This window comes from Lampetra fluviatilis, chromosome 13, assembly GCF_964198595.1.
Source record: "Lampetra fluviatilis chromosome 13, kcLamFluv1.1, whole genome shotgun sequence".
Taxonomy (NCBI): domain Eukaryota; kingdom Metazoa; phylum Chordata; class Hyperoartia; order Petromyzontiformes; family Petromyzontidae; genus Lampetra; species Lampetra fluviatilis.
This window is the reverse complement of record NC_136287.1, coordinates 9,074,843-9,096,632: the sequence shown is the minus strand read 5'-3', so window position 1 is coordinate 9,096,632 and position 21,790 is coordinate 9,074,843. Positions and strand designations below refer to the sequence as shown.

General features: G+C 39.2%; 2 protein-coding genes across 8 annotated transcripts in view; both read right to left on the bottom strand.

Moving 5' to 3' along the window:
* The window catches only part of LOC144935331 (putative E3 ubiquitin-protein ligase HERC1), a 35,568-nt gene extending 25,175 nt beyond the window's left edge, over positions 1–10,393 (bottom strand). Inside the window, exons 1-5 of one of the 2 annotated variants that reach the window (XM_078861896.1) lie at positions 10,239–10,393; positions 8,806–9,086; positions 4,959–5,001; positions 3,933–4,146; positions 2,588–2,700 (exon numbers count right to left, since the gene is read on the bottom strand). In XM_078861896.1, the coding sequence (XP_078718022.1) occupies positions 2,588–2,700; positions 3,933–4,146; positions 4,959–5,001; positions 8,806–9,061 (626 nt within the window). In that variant the 5' untranslated portion in view covers positions 9,062–9,086; positions 10,239–10,393. The remainder of the gene's footprint in view (positions 1–2,587; positions 2,701–3,932; positions 4,147–4,958; positions 5,002–8,805; positions 9,087–10,238) is intronic. The other variant, XM_078861894.1, reaches the window with a different exon arrangement.
* A 2,722-nt stretch (positions 10,394–13,115) lies between these two features.
* Positions 13,116–21,790, bottom strand: part of ADGRV1 (adhesion G protein-coupled receptor V1) — a 103,775-nt gene continuing 95,100 nt past the window's right edge. For all 6 annotated transcript variants that reach the window (XM_078862268.1, XM_078862265.1, XM_078862264.1 and 3 more), the window contains 7 exons: positions 21,006–21,122; positions 19,683–19,861; positions 18,687–18,844; positions 18,189–18,310; positions 17,641–17,832; positions 15,468–15,645; positions 13,116–14,307 (listed from right to left, as the gene is read on the bottom strand). In XM_078862268.1, coding sequence (XP_078718394.1) covers positions 14,189–14,307; positions 15,468–15,645; positions 17,641–17,832; positions 18,189–18,310; positions 18,687–18,844; positions 19,683–19,861; positions 21,006–21,122 — 1,065 coding nt within the window. In that variant the 3' untranslated portion in view covers positions 13,116–14,188. The remainder of the gene's footprint in view (positions 14,308–15,467; positions 15,646–17,640; positions 17,833–18,188; positions 18,311–18,686; positions 18,845–19,682; positions 19,862–21,005; positions 21,123–21,790) is intronic.

Here is a 21,790-nt window from a genome sequence, read left to right as displayed (position 1 = left end):
GAATGTACCTCGTTATTGATTTACTCACACGCTTATTTAATTACCAATTGTAAACTTTCCGTATGGGAATATATTTTTTTCATCCGTTTGCAGTAAGATTTCACAAACGCACTGTACATACATTGTGTTTGTATGTGACTGTGCATAGGTTTTTTTTTGCCAAAATAAATATTTCATCTGCAGAAGTGTTTGCCCAATTTAAACCCTTCTGTGGTAATCTTTATTCAAGTGTTTCTCTCACCAACTACCGACGCAACACTTGAATCCACTTTTCCTCAGCAAACGTGTATATGTGTTTCCAGTTTGACGCCAACAGTTCCCTAAAAAAAGCCCTACACTCCCAACAAAAATGCTCATTAGAATAGCCTGAGCATAGAGATGTATCATTTTCAGTTTTTGGGGAAAATCATTGATACCGTTTTAGGGAATAAAATTATAGCATTCAATTCACTTTGCCCCAAGGCATTCCAACTAAAAACCTGTGGTAATACTTTTATTTCGTGCAGTAAAGAGAACAAAAGATGTGGCCTAAATTCTCTTTTTTATCATTATTATTATCGGGCCCTGTTCTCCTCCCGGCCACAAGGTGCAATGCTTTGGAGTGGAAAGTTGGGATCACTGCCACAGATACCTTCAAATATTAGGGATGGTACCTTGAATAATTGTTAAGAGCAATTGTTCCAATGTTCCTGCGCATTGACCGCATAGCCTTAACAGACTGTTGGGGAAAATGCTGTTAACGAGCATCTATGAAACCGACATGTCACACGAGGGGGTGAATGCCCAGTAACACTCCTGGGTTGCCTTTGTCTCCCCAGTGACGACGTTTACGCACTGCACAAGGTACTCATTTGAGGCTGAGTCGACCTAGGGAAGGCCCAGGATCAGTTCAAATAGTCGCCACTGTTATTTGATCGTGAGCAGGAATCGAGCTCGGCCCGCTAACCGCTACACGACACACGTATATATGGACACACAATGCTTTTACTCAAATGCAATATTTACTGGAGGGGAATTAATTACATTCTTCAGTAAAAAAACAATGTATATGCTGCATATGTGCAACAGGATCACATGTTGACAAAGGCCATACGTAGATATCTACCGCATATATTATCAGAGTATGTTTTTGTTTGCATTCTGATAACAAGCATTGTGGTTCATGCAGACATCATTCCTTGTAAAAGGTTTCTGTTTGGTGTTTTAACATCTTAACACCTGTTTTTTTTATTGCCATAAAAAAGGGGAAAACCCTATTATCATATTATCGTACTGGCAAAGGATGTCCTATGATGAAGATGTCTACCATCAGCAACATCATATATTTCAATCAGGGTAGCAGTTGGATGCGTTACAGGACCGCGCTGTCGACATGTCAATAGCTAAACACTTTAAAACTGAGATATTTTACGTTTGTCAAGTGGGAAGCAGATTGTTTCACACTGCATTGCTGCACTGATTAATTCATGCTGTGTCAGTTCTGTTGCTAAACAGCCACTATCTCCAGAGAGCATGGTGTTGTCACGCATATGTTGGCCTCACGCAAGCAGCTTGAAAAGTTCTATAATGCCTCACTTTGTCAGTCATAATCGGCGCTTCAATGCATGCTGCCACTCTCATGAACTGCCTACTTCTGGCACCTATGATGGCATATCCAGGTATCACGCCACAAGGAAAGAAATGGGAATATGGACAGGTATGCAATTAGGCCAACACAGAAGTATGCAATAAGTAAGACGTAAGCACATGTATCCAGACCGTAGAAAATTTAAAAGGTGAATGCATTTAAACAGCACAAGTGTAGCACATTGTATTTGTAACAGTGTGGGAAGGTTGAGAGTTCAGATCTTGGTATGACGGTTGACTCAGCCTATCTGACTTCTGGGTTGATAAAATGATGACCACTTTGTGTGAAAGTTTAACAGTGGTTGTCCTATACATTGACTCATCCCTGTCATAGGAACGTGGGATTTCCACTACTGGCTGAGGGCTGTAAATGGGAGATGAGAAATACATATACTTATTTATTATTAAAATTATCTGAATCTTTATTTAGATTGGAGGAATTCGAAGAGCTATGAAGAAATTTTTCACAGATGTCCAGCAGATACGAGGAACACAGTATTTTGTTTAATATGTGAAAAATAAAGAAATAAATTTCTATTAATATTTAATAATTAGATTCAAAGGAAAATAATACATTTCACAGTCAGTGCTCGATAAAGTTTCTGGATCAAATGGAAGTTGGAAACACACCTAGGCAAGAACATTCCCAAGCCCCCTCACCGACATTCGACTGCCTCAGCATGGGATAATTGACATAACACCACACTCAGGGTACACATTTGGATAAGTGACTTAAACTAAATCACTTTAATTCATTAGATTGTTTACAATGAGTTTCTTATTTTCAATTACGTTTCGAATCCCGTAGTCGGGCGCTTTTGTGCCGCTTGTCACAAGACGACGGCAAAACAATTCCTCAAATTTTTTTGCCGAAGTTTTTTCTTTTCTTTCGGTGTGTGTGTGTCTGGCGAAAGTTCCCCCCGCCGCCACGGCGTAATGTATCATTTTGCGAGTCGCTCACCCACACGCGGCGACCCTGCGATCTTCAAAGAGGAAGAGGGAGTGGCGCTCACCGCATGAGACCCACTCCACCCTGCGGCCCATCAGGCTCATGTTGAGCGGATATGGCACACACTGTGGTGCAGCAGGAGGTTGGCATGAGGGATAACAAAATGAGCCACAACAAAAAGAAAGGATTTTTTCAAAAAATGCGATGCATCAAAAGGGACCATGCACGCACACGCCATCGGGGGACACTTTTACAAATATCGACCAATGGTATCCGAAGAGTACAAAGGCAATCTATTACGGAAAAATCCGGTGGTTATACATTCGTTGTAACTGAAAAACGTTCAAGCGTATAATCAATTATTAAGAAGGGAAGAAAAAAAATGAAACTTTACGATTTCTTCATATGCCCCGTTATACGAAGCAATCTACAAAACTGCTCTGTGATTTATTCTATAGGAAACCCGTGTAAACAGGTTATGGATTTTGAGTCATGGCATGTCACGTGCATATACGCCGCCTCGTAGGCTTACAAAGAACATGCCAGTCAAGCGGGAGGGGGGAGGTGTACAAATGTGTCACCAACGTCCGCACACGTGAAGAGAGATTAATGGACTGCCAGTTACAAACAGAAACTCTGACCATCAGCCCCGGTCTGCAGCCCGCAGTGAAATATCACCGCTCGTTTCACCACTGACGTGATATTCAGGTGATTTATAACCGGCAACAAAGAATAATGGGCTTAACTCAACCTCCAAAATTTATTCATAAAACCTACAATTCCAATACAAACCTCGGCATGGTTATGACAATATGTTTCGCTAAGAAACCGGTGACTTTTAAAATGCATCTTACGTACTGTCTTACGCTTTCTGCAAGAGTTGTACTTCTCAGAAAGGTAAAGCAAATGATTTTTTGCCTCTAATAAACTAGGATGTTTAAAGTCATATTCATATTTTTTATTTGAAATAAAACATAACAGGAACGCGGGAGATGTGTTTTTTTTTCAAAACCACCTCAATAGTGTGTTGGCTTTACAGCGCTGCTAAAACCCTGGGTACTGAAGCTCGATTCTTGGCCATGGCTAACATCAGCAGTGAGAGATTGCTGATGTATTCCTCTCCACCTCCACACTTTGCCAACCCGCACTTACCAACTCAACATGGGGGAGCCCTTAATCAAACAGTGGATTGGCAAAGGGCAATACATTATGACTTTATTTTTACTGTTATCAATCAATTAATGCATGCCCTTGATCATGATGAGGAGTTTCTCATACGTGTAATTCTAAACTGTTTAGAATAAAAAAAATGAGGATAAATGCAGATGCGGCAAGCAAGGGGGGGCAGAGCGTGCACCTGATTGGCCTTGTAGTCCCTCTTCTGAAAATCATAGCCCAGCTGCGCGTAGAAGTTGTTTCCGAAGCTGAAACAGCGGCCCGATCGCGTCCACACTAAGGAGTGGCGACTCCCGCACGCGACCCCGGCCACCTCCACGTCTCCGCGGCAGCCCGAGGTCACCAGTTGCACCTCCACAGGCTCACCGCGTATGCTGCTATCACCGCAGCCCAGCCTGCGGTGAATCGTAGCCCACACGCGCACGAAAAATGAACCGCAAAACCTGGCTGAACTCTGGTCATCCTTGCAGCAGCGGCTTTCGGCGAGCCGTCAAACAAAGGCAGTTTAACTGCACCGTGTGCTTTCAGATGCGCTTCTGCGGCCGTCTGGAACGCACTTCCTTCCGATATTAGGAAGCCACTGGAGCTATGCACTTTTAAATATACGTTGAAATTGAATTTCTTTACAACTGCTTTTTAGTGTTGAGTTCGTTGTCCTTACCTCGCGCGACTCCAATTAGCACGCTTGGCTACGCTGCGAAATAAGTTCAACTTACGTACACACAGCACTCACACATATACCATGGGCTTATCTAAATGAAAAGTTACAGAAGTCTATATATTAATGTGTCCATTAGCCAGCTGACAATATTAATATGCTTCGCTTATTTTCAATGTTAAGGTTAACATTAAACACCTGGAAATGTGTCAACATATTTTTAAATGCGAACAATTATATTTTGAGCAACATGTCAAAATTAGACATCTAACTGATATGAACAGAATATGTATATTTAAAAAATCTGTAATTTGAATATTATCTTGGTCAATTCACTGCTGAATGAAGGCATCTCTAAGCCACACATGAGCTCGTTTCAATTATCCATCTCGTCGTTGTACATACGCTCGTTCAGTCAATTATTTTGACAGTAATTTTGTACGTGAAAATACATACATAATATTACATCGAGTATTTTTTTAGGAATTACATTTTATTTGTTAATCTGTGTTGGCATGTTACTTTGTTTTGTATGTGCAGAACACCTACTGTCCACTGTGACCATGCCCCCAGCTGAAAATCCTGTTTGTTTCTGGAAGAAAGGAGACATTTTTGTTTGTTAACAATGAGAGTTGATCGTCATCTTTGACACCGTTAATTTAATGTCATATTCATCACGATAAATATTTCATTGGAGCAAAACACCATAAACTCTGCAATTTTTGTTTGGCAACAGCACAGACTGTTATAAAATAAGCTTTTATAAAGTTAAGGCTAGTGGTTCATGTTTTAACAATTTAGTGCGTACGTGTCTTTTTTACACAGGTCTGCATGCATCCAATAAAATAAACATGAGTTCAAGAACAAAAAATGTACACAACTGAAAGTTTTTTGAGGAAGTTGAGATATATTACTTTGACTCCACTGGCACAGATGAAAATGTTAAGATTCTCAGACTATTCATAATTTCTGCACAGCTGTTCCACACATGTTACTGCTAACCCTCCTGTATAAGGAGAAACAGAACAGACACATTACTGACCAATATCTACTCTGACTTAAAACATACCTTGAACCTCAAGCAACGGTTACAACCCAGCCGTTAATAGATGATTTCAATATAAGCAGCAGATGGTAAAATAATAAAATACAATATATTAAATAGAATGGTTAACTTCTGGTTTCACTCCAAATCTTAACTCCTTTGCAGGACACACTTTCATCAGATGGGTGCAATGTGAGTGTCTTGGTGAATGCAATGAATTATCAAATACGTTGAGCTTAAATCCATGGTAATGTAATTGATTTCCTCGCAGTTCAAGGAAAACATGTTTCACAATATCCAGCAACAGCTAAATCACTGTTCTGCTTCTCTCCCTGACCTTAAGGCCTTCTTCTAAAGATTGTATTTTACAACGACCGCATTTCAATGTGTTGTCATCTAATTGAAATAAAGGCACCAATTGAAAATAACACACACACACTTATTCAATGTGATTTACAAACGAAATCTAAAACATCATGAATGAAAATCGCCTGAATCCACTTTGCCAACTTCGTTGCTTGTACTCAATAAAGTGTAACCACTGTAGTTCTTTTGCAGAATTATGTAAAGCAGTTTTCGCATGAGAACATCTACAATGATACTGCTAGGACGCTATCCGCACCATCATGAAATACATTTTGGGAGTCTCCCCAGTGAGGAAAAAACACAATGAAGAGCACGTGGATATATTCCAGCCTACATAACTGTTATCAGTAACCGACCCAGTGGCTCACCTGTTATTATGGGTCAGACTATCGATTTAATAAGACAAAATGCCTTTGTTCTTATCAGTGATTTAACATAAATTGGCGTTGGGTATTCTATTAGGATTCAGCTGTGCATCACTTAAATGACCAATATAGTACCATAATCCCCGCATCATATGTGAACAAATGTGGTAACAATTCTTTCCCGTGTGCATTCTCCACCCCCCCCCGAGTCTCGTGTCTTTCTCAGACACAAGAAGGCTGCAGCCAAGTAGGCTTGTTGTGACCTTTTAAAAATGCAAATGAGCTTTGGAAATACACGTGCTCTATGATGGAATGTATCCTATAAGGCAACTCTTTGCACAGCACAATTGCAGGTAAGCATTTATATTCACGTATCTTGCTTGTGCTTGATACCATTATGTTTAAAGGGGAATTTTGTTTTGTAAAAATATGTAACGTTCATTTTTCTATACGTGTATTACTTACTTCATTCAAATGAATGTCATACGATACTAATGGATTATCTAACGATCAAAAACGCTCTATAGCCTGCAGGTATTATTGTATGAGCTTGTAATGTCATTGTGCAAAGGTGACAAACACTGTAAGAATTATAATTACAGTGTGGTGCAGGTACATTTTTTTTGAAGATTACAAACATGTGCATTGTGTAAAACATTTTCACAAAATCTGGGTGGGAAAAACTTCAATTGGCCAATATATTAGTACAGTATTGTTATAACTATCGTAGAAAAAGTTATGTATTTGTATCCATCAATCATTCATAGTTTCTGAACAGAAATCGTACACCGTATAATTAAGAACTACAGCATAATAGTTTTATTTTTGTAAACAGAGGTGGCTTATGATTAAACAATATTTCTTGATTTTTTTAGTTTAGCCAAATCAAAATTCCTATTCCTATTAACAGAAACTATGAAATATTAGCTACAAAATGGCATTTTTTTCCTGCTCATAGTAATTATGAGCAACGTGAAACCAGAAGCTGAAACCCAATGCCTATCTGTTGTCCAGTGCTTGTGTTTGTAGCGTGTATCCACGGCTTACAGAAACGCACACACGTCGCGGTAGTAGGTAACGGGTTTGACAGATTTTCATTAACGATTCCGTGCCGTCCGTCAGGACCCCTCGGGCAGCCTGACTCTACTTCTGTCGTCGCCTGTGGAATAGGGTGCGTGAAACAAGAGCGCTTGATGAAAAGGTAGAGTGAGCACAGAGGGAGGAGGCACGAGAGGGGGGTGAGGAGGAGGAGAGGGGAGGGAGAGAGGGAGAGAGAAAAGCGTGGACTGGAGGGGGAGTGAGGAGGTCCAACAAAGAGGGACCGAGCGGCCATAGTTCACCTCCAGGAACCTCCACAAAGCCTGAGGTCATGCGCATAAAGAGGGCCTCACACGGGACAACAAGAGCAGATGACAGTTCGCCACATCACCCTAGCATAGATCGCCACGGTGGCGAAATGTTAACTACCTCGCCCGGTATACAGAAGGTCGTGGCTTCGATCACGACCCTAACGCCTGTTGTATATTTGGAGTTTGTATGTTCTCTCTCTCTCTTCCCGTGGTCGTGTGGATTTTTTTCCGCTTCCTCCGATTTTTCCCCCCACGTTTAGAATCGAAATGAGTTCATAGAGTATTTGGCTGCCTATACATTTCCACGTGATAAGCCACTTCTTTGAGCTTTCATTTGTGGACAGGTTGCTTCTGAAAAAGAGCGATATCGTTCTGTGGGCCTTACCTGGTAAAATAAATTAGAATAGGAATAGATCGACCCAACAGCTACTTCTTCAACATTGGCAAAATAACTACTGCTACTCCACTAATAGGTTCAAATATGCGTATGAATTACACCCCCATCAAAACAAAACTGGCACTACTAATTACAAAAGTGTCTTTCTTGATTGTCAGCGCTCCGTTTTTTCCAAATGTATGACTTTAAACATTACTGATCAAAAGTATGAAAAAGCTCAAATTTAATTTAAAGTATACATCTCTGCTGTGAATCACGTGCAGTGTTTTATTGCTATGTATTTTAATATAAATGCATCAGTGAAATATATTTTCGAGGTTGCATGCATTATTTAGAATACTCTTGAGGGTTTTTTTTAATCCAAGCATAAAATGAATGATTGATGAGGTATGAATGTTTGACAAGTGAAAATGATAAAAGTATATCTCAGAGGCTACTTTGTGCAATACAGTATCAGAATAAAAACTTTTGGGGGGATTAAACAATGGCCTTAAGTGCCATCTACTGGCCTCTGGCCTCTTGTGCAGAAAATAATGACAGCTTCAGGCACGTGGGCAGTCCTTGAAGCTTGCGTCATATGGGTTATTATAACGTTGTCTTACTAATCTAATAGGTTTTGACACTTTAGTTATATTATTGATATTGTTCCTCCGTATAAGTACGTATAATGTCAAAACACAACTTATACATGCATGCATTCATTTTCATTTTCCTCCTTTTTTATGTATGAATGAATCAATAATCCAATACATATAAGGTACAAATGCGATGGACAAATTCCAGAAAAATAATAATTACCAACAACTGATGCTCCAAATATGACAATTTTTAAAACAGGTCAGTAAAAAAAAACATTTCCACAATCGAAAATCACCTGTGACCACGAGGGTGTGTGTGGCACCGCACGCTATCAGCTGCACGGCTCCCAAATGCTCCGTGCTGAACTGGGGAAGCCACCCTTGGTGTGACTCCACGTTGGCTCCCTGACCATGTCCATGCTGTCCAAACTCGCCGCATCCCCACGCAAACAACCGCTGGCCCTCCAGCCTCTTGCCAGACTTCGCAGAGCTCCCATCCTCAGAGGTCCACATCTTCATGCCGTTTATTACAGTGTCTCCCATTTTCATCATAAGTCATGCCCTGAAATACAGACATCTGATGGATTGGTTTTCTTGGTCAATATACATATATTTTAACACAGGGCCAAATTTGCGTCGTTAAGGCCCTCTACCAAGATATATTGACTTTTTAAAAGCTATTAAAATAACTTTATTTTGAAAAATAAAAATAGAAGCTTCATCTCTGCAATTACGAAGCACCACGATGACGAGATATTAACTACCTCACCTGGTATACAGGAAGTCGTGAATTCGATCCCGACCCTGACGCCTATATATTAGGAGTTAGCATGTCTCTCTCCCTATGGTCACGTGGATTTTTCTCTGGGTCCCCCGGCTTTCCCTCCACATTTAGAATCGACACGCTTTTAGAGTATTTAGCTGTTATAAATGTCCACGTGATAAGCCACTTCGTTGACCTATCACTTGTGTGTGGCCAGGTGGCTTCTGAAAAAGAGCTGTATAGCTCAGTGGGCCTCACCTGCTTAAATAAATAAAAAGTTCAGTTTAATTACTTTTCATGCTACTGTTTGTGGAAGGGCCTTGGCTAAGAGGACATTCAAGAGGCCCCCTCTCGAAGATAATTGGGCTAAACTTAAAAAAAACAATCACTATGAATTTCACGTGTACATTTTCAGCAGTCGTAATAAACATTAAAATTACTTCACATTACTTAATATGAAGAAATGTTCAAATGCCAAAATATTTGACATCAAAAAGTCTGAAAATTAATCTATGATCGTACATTGATAACAAATTCTTTCCTTATTAATATTTTACATATGTCATGTGATAGTGTATGTGAAATTGTTGGCATCGCAACAATAAGCATCTAGGATTATAAAGGGATACATGTTATTGCTTTAGGTATTCTAACCACTACTAAGTAAAAATTGGGTTGATAATATCCATAGTATCTGTTCTGAACTCTAAAATCACGTTACGTTGTGTGGCCTTCTGCATTACAACTTCACTTTGAACAGTTACATATGACCTGGCGTCACACTCAGAGTATGTATTAAGCATGCTGTGTGTACGTGTTCGTACATTTCCGTGCACTGCACAAATATAACCACAAAACACATATTACAAGCCCACTCATGACAACATTCAAAACCGACAGCAACCCACACTGTACCTCATCGGATAATTTAACGGTGGGACATTTCAGTGCACAATCATGACTTACCGGAACACTCGAGGGTTATCTCGGATTGCTAATTGTTATAAGCATATTCAATAGCCTATCTCACTTGACAGGGCCCTCTAATCTCACGACGGCCGCGAACATTTGTAACCTAAGCCACTGCTTGTTGTACCACCGAATACAGTGCGTGGACACAGGCTAAGCATAGTTTCAGGCACACAAGAACACATCCTAGCAACAGATTGCCGTGGCTTTTTTTTTCTCTAAGTGCAAACTTTGGCAGCCTTCGTCGAGCCTTCAGGGACAATGAAGGCTTGTTTGTGTCCCTGTGTACACACACTGCTCTTTAGCCTCATACTCTTGGACGTTAAACACTGTCAGGGGAAAAAAACAGCACGAAGATGTTGTCATTCTACAGTAGATAAAACAAGAACGCCTCTTTTTTTACACGAATGGAATAATAATCAAGTGGAGTTTTTAATTACCGACAGACGGAACAGTGGCCCGTGTGAACCTCTAGCTCATTGTAGCCAATGTGTAAGTGGACTGATCACAGCCAGGAAACAGTGTTTCTGAGATTCCTTGCAGGAAAACAGATATTTTATATTTCGATAACGCCTACTGTAACATGGGACATTACATGAAAACTGTGCAAGATCATTTTACCTGTGATAATTAGGATCTCGATATATGACCAGAGTAGACAATTGTCTTATGAAATCACTTCACTTTACAACATTGCACTACTTTTTATTCAATGCGATTTTCCTAAATCACGTCCAATGTTCACCCACTGAAAATACAGTAAACATTTTTACATAAAACATTGAAATGCCCTAAGTGGCAATAATATGTATGTGGTATGATTACTTATTGCAACTCAAAACATATTGTGGATGATTGCTCCCAGAAAATGTTGCATTAGAAAATCCAGTTCGTGACTTTGCCATGGACTGAGGTTTTGTTTGTATGGGTGCAGCAACACCATGAACTTAGAATCCATAAATGACTCAATACATATTAAAACAAAAACACCTTCATTCAAAGCTGCTCACACACAGCTGGTCAAGGGGTTTTCTCATGACTAATAATACAACATTTTAAAGTTATACAACTTTCCATACTTGTAAATGAACTTCGTCATATTTTCTGTGAAATAAAATAAATAAAAAACTCTATTTTTTGCTTGGTATTCAACAAACACATTTCTTCAATTGATCATGCGGCTGAAGTTAAAGAACGTGAACAAATTCTTTAAGTGCAAAACAAATGTGAGAGAGAAAAAAAAGCTTTCAAATGCCATGCAACGCATCAATACAAAAAAAATATGCACCTGAACAGCATTCTCCATTCGCTCACACGTCTTGAAAGGCACTTCAAAAAGACCCACTTCTCCACTCTTTTGTACAAGATGTCCAGAGAAATGAAACGCATAATGCAATCAAGGGCGCTTCATGTAATGCGTATCAGACTACATTTAAAAGCTAAACGTGTGGAGAACATTAGTGCACTGTTTCTGCAACCTGGGTGTTGTTTATAACTCACCAAGATCAGCCGAATGCCCCACCGGTTCGAAGTTTCTGTCTTCTTTTTTGGTGTTTACCGAAATGTTATTCTGAAATTATGACTTCGGTTTATTTTATAGCCTACATCTATTAATATTACTCGTAGCAAAGAAAACAGTTCGTGGGAGGATGGTTTGCTGTTTTAAATCTTCAAAAGTGTTCTCCACGTCGCGTTGTTTGCTCAGGGCTGAGAAATGCGTGTTGGTAACGCAAGGCTTGGTGTTTTTATTGATCCAGGCAACTGCTTTTTATTGCGTGGAACTGCATAACAAAACACTTTTCCGCTTGCTTTTGCTGGCCACTTAAAAACTGAACACAGCTAAGTGACATTTCACGGCAAACCTTTATGATGTGTTTGTTCTGTACACATATTTAAATGTACAATGGCTTTGCAGTTGCTCCCTCATTTCACACTTTTTTTCTCTTTTAAATATTATTTGCCAAATTTGCAATGCCTATTGAGTGTTCTGTGGTTATGTAACTGAATTACATATTTAATAGGTATCTCCATTTCTAAAGTAAACATGAACAGCTCACGAAATTAACGAACTTGTGACAACCCAATAATTTGTCCGGGAGTTGCATACTCGAACATTTAAATCCAATGTAATAATTGAGATCACTTAAATTCGAAGAAAATTAATCAAGAAACAACCAACACTCATCCTACTAAAGTATTTCTATTTTACCAAGGCCCACTAAGCTATATATCTCTTTTTCAAAAGCAGTCTGGCCACAAATGATAGCTCAACGAAGTGGCTTAACACGTGGAAATGTATAGCAGCCAAATGTGGAGAGAAAAACTGGGTGACCCGGAGAAAAATCCACGCGCAGACAAAGATGTAAACACCAAATATACAGCAGGCGTCAGAGTTTGGATCGAACCCACGACCTCCTGCATAACAGGTGAGGGAGTTAACATCTCGCCACCACAGCGCTAAACTAAACCGTGGATGTCATTATTTTGTGTCATGTTGACCTCTAAAATACATTAACCTCGATGAACGCTCAAATAATACGAACAAATATACCACATCTAACCACAAAGTTATTCCTAAGTCAATATGCCTGAGCTAAAACATTTTCTTTCCCAAGTCGGTTCACTTTGTATTGCAAACCAAGTTTGTAAGTTTAGTTGTACACAACGTACCAACAACAGCAGAGACTTGCGCAGTGCGGTTGCCATGAGATGAAATTCCTCTAGTTATGAACCACAAAACTATTCGTAAAGCAACTTTTGATGAACTGCAAACTGTAGCAAACAAAGGCTTCAGAAAATGTTGCTTCGCCGTGCCAGACATATATTCTCATCCATTCCACAATGATAATGATGCGCCGATTCAATAATCAGAGTTATAAACAGTTCCTTTATTGTTACTTGAAGACAGTGGTGAGTACAATAAAGACTGACTACTACAGTACATTATAATGGCAGGTCAGCAGCTGAAGCTTAAGTGGTGTTACAAGAGCGCAAACAACATTCTACAAGAATGCTAAATTCACTCATAGATGTGTATTTCATGTTGAAGGAAATAAACATAACCTTGGCAAAATGACATTAAGTAAACATGTACAGTTTCCTTTAATTCATTATAAGTCTTTCGTCATGTAACGCGTATATTGGTCCACCTCCCATCCAAAAAATTAATTTACTACTGTTTTCAGTCAAGCAAAAAGATGGTTATTTCAGCATGTTACGTAGTACCTTATATAAATGTTGGATGATAACTGCATGGTAACAATGCTTCCAATGAACATTCTATGTTTGTATTATTAATTAAAATGTGGTCTTACCTTATTAATTTAAATATATACCATACATAGTGCCATATATTTTCACATATATTAATATAAAAGCAACTTTGTTTAGTCGTACTGCTTCGGAAACTCATGCAGTTATTGCTGTTTAATGAGGCCAATTGGAATAAATATGGATACACTTTTACAGGACCTACGTAAATTTACTACAAAAATGTCCTGCTATTCGAATATATCACTTATCGCTGCACCAAAGAACAAAACAAAATTAACAATAAAATACTGTTACTAGCTTTAGAAAGGCATACTAATTTAAATGTGCCTAATTTGGAGCATAGTTCTGGGTAAAAAAAACTAATTCTAATGCACATAATAATATCAAATGTAGAAACAACAAAACACCACCCCTTTCATTCCTGCATTTAAATTGCGCACACACAACCAACACCGCATTGTTAATTACTTGTTATTAAATGATCTATGTTGTGTATGTCAAAAGCAAAACAACATCATTAACCAGCTGGTCTTTCCACAGACAAACAGGTTTTGTGGGTGAAAATCTTATCTTCTATCGATATACTTTGAAAAGAAAATATAAAATTACACTAATGAGTTATACTTACTCAGCTATTGTTCTCAGTAAAGAGTGTCTCGAAACCGCAAGCTGCGTTACAAGTGGGTGTCTGCTATTGGAATCCGTTTCAGTTCCACGATTTGGGAGTTCGTTATGCTCCCGTCATCATGGCTGTCTCTGTAGGAGCCATCCTCACTCACACTCAGTCCAGCGCCTGAATAAACAAAAATGAAATGAACATCAAAATAAATGTATCAAAGGACATTGCAGCAAATTACATCGCTAGTTAATCAATTAAATGGGATAATCTCTTGAAAACGTTAAATGATTTACACTGGGATGTGATAAACACCGGTTATAAATATTATGAATTCCCAATAAATTATTTAGATGATTCTTGGCATATTTTCAATAGCTCTTTGGAACATAACTTCAGTTATACATTGTAGAGAAAAATATCTTATCAAACATAATTGCTTAATCTATCATTCTAATACAAAATATTCAAGTGTTAATGGTATGAATACAATCCTTCCATTAGAATTATGTCAAAATTTTTTCACAAAATTACATGTACGTAATAGTTTGATACATTTTATTTTAAACATGCAAATACTGTATCACAACAATATCGTACAACATCCGTGCATTGTTGAATGTTCCACGTAAAATATAACCAACAAAAGTAAATAAATGAAAAATAAACACACTACTAGAAAATATGTTTTATAATGAAGACATGTTATCATACAATTTTTCATCACATTATATTATTGTCTATGTGCAATGAATGAGCATAAATCAGTCACAGGTGGCCGTATATTTACTCTTTGTAAAGCAAAATATGTTATGCTTATGCCCCGGGATTTTATTATCATTTCAGAAATAAGCTCGATACACCAAACAGTTATGTATTCATGGTCATGTAAGGTCAACACAATACTCTTGATGTATGCATGGTGAGACCTGGGAGAGGTGAAAAGAGGCACATTGGGTGCTCATGTTACCGAGGGTCCCCATTGACTCCTGTTTACTATGACCAGGCAGAGACCGCCACGTCTCAGCTTCCATGGACCTTACAATAATTATGCAAATGTAAACATTTACATATGCACAACGCATATCTGTTACCATTTAATGGTTGCCAATGCGCTCAATTCAATTTCTCAGATTTCATTCTTTGAAGTCTTTTTTTCACATAAGAGAAAAGCGATTCATGTAATTGTAGTGTAATATTCACTACCAGAATGTCCCTGCATAAGTAAGTGGGGAGCTGCTGAGTGAACCCTTGTTTTACTGTCACTGCAAACGTCGCAGCCTTACACCTGCCGGTTAATTCATTCACCCCTGAAATGGCTCTCTCGGTAGACTCACCCGCTTTGAGTGCAAAAATTAGGTCATCAAAGTCCTGCGAGTCTTCGTCTGGAAGCAGTCCGTTGTTGACGTACGCGTACGTGGGGTCGTAGCGGAGGCCCCTTTGAGGGCTCTGCTTGGGAAGGCTTTGGGCACGGCTCGCTTGGCGTACGGAGTGGCCAGGCCAGTCCACTTGGGTCTTGAGCAGAATTCAAAAGGCACAGTCAACTGAGCACCACTGAATCACAAGGCTGTGCACAGATTTCACGCATGTTTTCATAAAATACCACTTGACGTTTAACTCCGTGCAATGTAACTATGTAACAATTTATTTTACATTACCAAGTAAGGCCCACTGAGCTATATAGCTCTTTTTCAGAAGCAATGTAGCCATAAATGATAGCTCAACGAAGCGGCCTATTACTTGGAAATTTCTAACGGCCAAATACTCTAAACGCGTGTTTTTAAATGTGGAGGTAAAAACTGGAGGACCCGGAATAAAAACCACGTGATTACAGGGAGAACATGCAAACTCCAAATATACAGGGGACCTCCTGTATACCAGGCAAGGTAGTTAACATCTCACCACCGCGGCACCCCACTATAAGCAGTGTCTTACAACTATGGGTTAGACCGCGTAAATATATAAATGTGTCGTTAAACCCGCCACCACCTGACACAGCCAACTAGTAAAGTTTGTTATGTAAACAAAACATGCCAATTCATTACCAGTACAGCACATCGGTGTGTTGGAGAACAAAGGCACAACATTTACAATCTGAGTACTGTCGCTTTGCTCTCCAACACACCGGTGTGCTGTACTAGTAACGAATTGGCATGTTCTGTTAACATGACAAACCTTACTAATTGGCTGTGTAGAGTGGTGACGACTTTAACGACACGTATATTTACATCATCTAACCCAAAAAAAACCTGTATTCTGGATGACATTGGTCGCGAAAGCCTACGTGTGAAACTGTCTTACAACTATTGTATTCACATTTAAATACAATTAAATCTCAGCTGATATTGTTTCCTGTCTAAAGCCACACTTAAAATAAACAAGCCAGGTTATTAATACATTTGTATATTCCACCACAATAAACAAATGTAATTTTTTCACTAAATTGCAAAAGAAAATCCAGTAGCCATAGGCAAAATTGTGAATCACATTCTGGAAAAGCTCAGTGATCTATTTGCTCTTTTTCATAGGCGACCTGGCCACACAAAACTCACCGAAGTGGTTTATGAAATGTGTAGTCACATAATCTGAATACATGTTTCTAAAAGTGGTGAACCAAACTGGAGGAACTGGTGGAAATCCACGCGACCACGGGGTGAGAACACGCAAACTCCAAACAACACATACAGACGTCAGGGTTCGATTGAACCCACGATCTCCTGCATACCAATCGAGGTAGATAACATCTCGCCACCACGGGATCCCGTGACAGTAGGTGTATTAACCATAAAATACACACCGTCTGCTTCGCAGTGGATGACATTCACAATAGTAGGCCATTGTCTGCTGGCGTCATGGTCCGCATTTGCCAAATTTGAAAAATTACCAGCAAATTACTCTATTGGGATTATACACAGCAATCATCCCCACACCCCCTCCTGTGAAAACTTGGCTAGACCCTCCTGAAACACAATCATGAGTGTCAGTGAGGCTTTCCTGAGGAAGCCATCATTCTAATATATAATGCTAATCACCCACTGCTTCCAAGCAAAATGTTATTTTATTTTTAATAGGTTCTATTTCCATGTTGCTACATTTCAATCCATCTTATTTTCAGTTGCTGTCAGAACCAAGTGCTAGAGACACAATATCTGAAGTAACCTCAAATTGTACAAATTATATACTGCACTGATAACCCTTGTTTACATTTTACATGTACAATGCAGGAGCCCAATACTATCTTAAGAAAGTACAGAATTGGATTTAATCCATTTGTGAGAATTTTTGAGTTTTATTCACTCGCATCCATGGGGTTACTCCAGATTTACTCTGGTTTCATCCACTTGCCAAATACTAAATATAATGGAAATGGTCATACAGCCCATTCCAGGGCCTTCCTGAAAAAGAACATCTCAGGCTTTCCTAGATAAAGGGCATTATTATTAAATTACAGTGTAATAAAGTAATGACTTATGGTGCAAGGAAGAGTGGTTGTTGTGGACAGGTTATTACCTCCTCTAGGGCAGTGATGAGGTTCTGGGTGCTTTTGTTGATGTCTCCAATGTCCTCAGGATACGTACTGCCAGGTAAGGGGTGAGTTGCCCTCCCAGACGCCTCTCTGCTTGCATTTAAATTGTAGCTGGTTTTCACTGGCCAGCACAGCTGATTCCGCAGCACTGCATAGACCACCAGCGTGTACAGGCCCTGGAATGGCAGTGGCACATTTCCAAAATTGCATTGTGATAACTGCAACACATTTTGCAGTGAAACGCTTGATGTAAAATAAGTTTGGAAAACCAACTGTGGAATCGAACTCGGGTTAGCAGGTTCATATGCCGTGCTCTAGCTATTGCACCACGAGTCCACCAATGACTTTCAATATCAATAGGAAATACAAACAATTGCAGTTTCTGCATGGTTGCTGTATATTGATTAAAAGCAGCACATGCTCTTTTATCTCTCAGACTTTGTTGCAATAAAAAACTGACAAATCAGAATAAAAAATGTGGATAAACAAGGGTCTAATAGAGCAGAAAATATAGAATAAAAAAAAAACCTACCTGCAGACTATTGCAGATCACAAACAGAATAAGCATCCACAGTCTCCGATATGCCAAGTGCAGTCCTCCCCAGAGCCAGCTCAATGTGATTAGCACAAACAAGTACAGGATAAGTGGGACCTCTGGGAAAACACACACACAGAAACATACATGTACAATGTCAAACGTAGAAATGCTTGATAAGCAATGTGTGCACAGTGGAATATGTCATAATATTTCAGTTGTCACCAGACCAATAATATGGTTTGAATAGGGTTAAGAAAAACATTTTTGTTTATCAAATGCATGTGAAAGGCTCCTAACATGTGCAACCCATTGTATGTGCCCATTCAAAAGTAACCATTATTGTCATAATTTATTTTGATGACATAAGGATGTTTGTGCTCCAGCTATATATTCACCCACCACATAATCAATTTATCTACGTATTAATAACCAACCAAAAGTGTGACTAGGGCTCGTTAAGTCTCGTTGACTTCGTCCTGCACGTGGCCCCACCTGAGGAGTTGGGCTTGCCCCTGAAGACGTCATCGTAGCTGCGCCACTGCTCAGCCAGCTGGTAGGCATGCAGGAGGGTGACAGTTGAAGCCAGCAGGCACACGAGCGGTCCAAGTACGGCCGACACCAGCGCCACGTACTGCTCACGGACAAAGCAGCTACAGAGCAATAAGCACAGCCCATGACACAACACAAAACACGTCCGTCAAAGGGGTTGTTATTTGTAAATGGCAATAGTAAAAGTGTCGCCCTGCATTGCTTGCTTTTGCGTCTGCTGGCAGCAGGGAGTCCACAAGAGGGAGCTCTAGAAAGCCCCACTCGAAGGTAATGTTGGGCCTACTCTTCCACACTGGTCAGACTTTTTGCCATGCCAGAAAGACCCAACCAGTGACCTCAGGATTGCAGTGGCCAGTGTGATAACCATCACACCATGGCAGCACCCCTGGTTTATATGTAAACAATCCTGTTTACTATGAAATACATTCATAGTCGATTTTCTATCTAATAACATAGGGCATAACACAAGTAATGAGACATTCTCAAATCCTTTTAATTAAAATAATTCATCATGGTACAAAAAGGATAAATATTTATTTGCATTTATGGTTCCTCTTTCATTTGATTTGAGAAATGTTATTCATGTATCCTCATATTACACGTCCTATTTTCTAAGTAATAAATTGTGAAACGTAAGATATTTTAATGGCTTTCAGTTGCTTTGCAGGTGAATATATTTAGAGCAATGCTCTTTTGTCAATTACATTAAGGAAATACACACGTAAAAAATTGTCCTTTTCAACGGTACGCTGACAGTTCTGATAATTAAATCCCCCCCCCCCCCCAAAAAAAAAAACAGACACAATTCAGTGATAGAATTGAATAAAGTACTGCAAATAATACACCCTTTATCCTTTTGAAAAATGATTTAATTTACCAATTTTCTCAATTGTGACCTCGTAGTAATTTCGAGGCATTGCTTGCGCTGGGTGGACTTACAGATCACCATGAATGGCGCCGTAAACGTTTCGTGACTCCCAGCCGAGTGCAGCCAAGAGGACAATCACCAACAGGACGAGCAAGGCCACGGGCAGCCCCCAACCCAGGATTACAAAGAGCGGGAAACGCCGGTCCGTGTGTTCGTCATTCAGCACCAGCACCTGCCACAGATTGATGGACTAAAAGCAATGGGGAACGGGGAAGGTGAAACAATATCAAGTAACAATAAGTTAATATGGGTAATAATAAACATCCTGAAACAATGGGTTTAATATTTCAATGTGAGCATTTTAGGGGGGGTTTCTGTATTGAATACAATCAGTGTGAATTAAAATGAATGCTTTGTGCATGTTTATGAATTCAACCCAATGGCACCCAAACGCATAGGGCAAGCGGCACTTTGTATGGTTGTGAAAAATTAGGCTGCCGAAATTTGCATTTTTGCCATTGTCAGGTGGTATACAGCTTTGCAGATGTCATAAAGACCTCCACTTGAACATTGATTTTGAGGTTTGTTGGTAACAAAAAAAATCTGCTCAGTCGCAAACAATGTGCATTTGCAGTGTCTTTATAGCTAAATTTGTAGTAGACCCCTGTGAAGAAATCTGTATCTATTTAGATTTGCCCATAGTAAATGGAGCACATGTAGAGTGAGCACAATGACAACTGGATTTGCACAAAATGTAGTTAATTCCAAATGTGCAAGAACTCTTGAAAGGGTTTTATTTCATCTTCATGCATTCATGGACTAGATAAAATGAAAAGAGTCAAATCAATTTGTTGTAATTTAGACTATACATTCAGCAAGCAGCACTTGTAAACATCGTTTTATATAACATCTGATTCACAATCCAGGTTTTTATTCCCTGGATTATCCAGGCAAATTCAAATTCAATGCCCCTGCATAAAATCAATTAAATCCTCATGAAGTGCTTATTTAGTTCTCAATAATACCCCAAAACAATTATTTGATGTGTTTTATAAAGTAAAGTCTAAGTCACTTATACATTTAAAATATGAAAGGAATCTAACGTTTTGTATTTTGAAATACTCTGCAAACATTTGAATGCATTGCACTGCAGTATGACGAAGCAATGCGATGTTAATCACACTCCTTTTTGTTAATTTGTATCAAAAAATAAGATAAAATGTAAAAAAATTGCAACGGTTGGTACACGTTACTTTTTCTAAAATCATTGTGATATATAATTAAAAACGTTGTGCCAAAGCAGCAGATTTCACGTGAAATTGGAAGCACAGAGTCCTTATGAATTACAATGCAATTCCCGTGAAGTGTCGACTTTACCCGAGGCTGACACTTACCTGCACCAGTATCCAGGTGAACTGCGCCAAGAAGAAGTAGTGCACGATCAGTCCCATCGCAAAACAGCTCTCGTCTGACACCTGGCCACTTACATAGGCGGCGATTAGAAAGACCACCTGATGGCGGACACAAATGTTAATCGGTAGCATTAGTGCATTCAATGGTGAGCATGACAGCCTGTCACATGTGCACCCCGCCGTGTTGGTCATAAAAGCCCTTTTCAATTACCCATCATTAAGGTAAACATGCCAAGGAGAATTTGCCCCACCGTATGTTAGCTCTGCAGAGATGTTCTACGTCGTGAAAAGAAAAGCACTTCTCATGACGTGAAGCATGGTGTATCATTTTTTTATGCTACTACGCTTGGATAACTATATATTTATGTTTTATATAAATAATATTGCTCCAAATAGTGAATCATGTCAATATCAATGGAGAGATGTGTATCTAATCACGTGGAGTCCAGATCTTAGTGTGCCATATTTAATTTAGAAAATACACGATAGGAGTTTTTAGCATTTTGATTCAAAATAATGGGAATGATTCATTTTTGTTGCAACAATAAAACAGGCAGCTTCAATAAATTTCTTCAGCAACCACTCTCACCAACCACTTGAGCAAGCCACATTTAGAAAAGGGGTTCCTACTTTTGACCACCTACATACTATCAATCAATTTCTGGAAAAGACAAATAAATGGTAAATACCATTACAATTCACCTTTGTAGACTATACAAGGGCATTTGACTCAGTGAAACATTAATGCAGTCATCCAAGCTCTGACA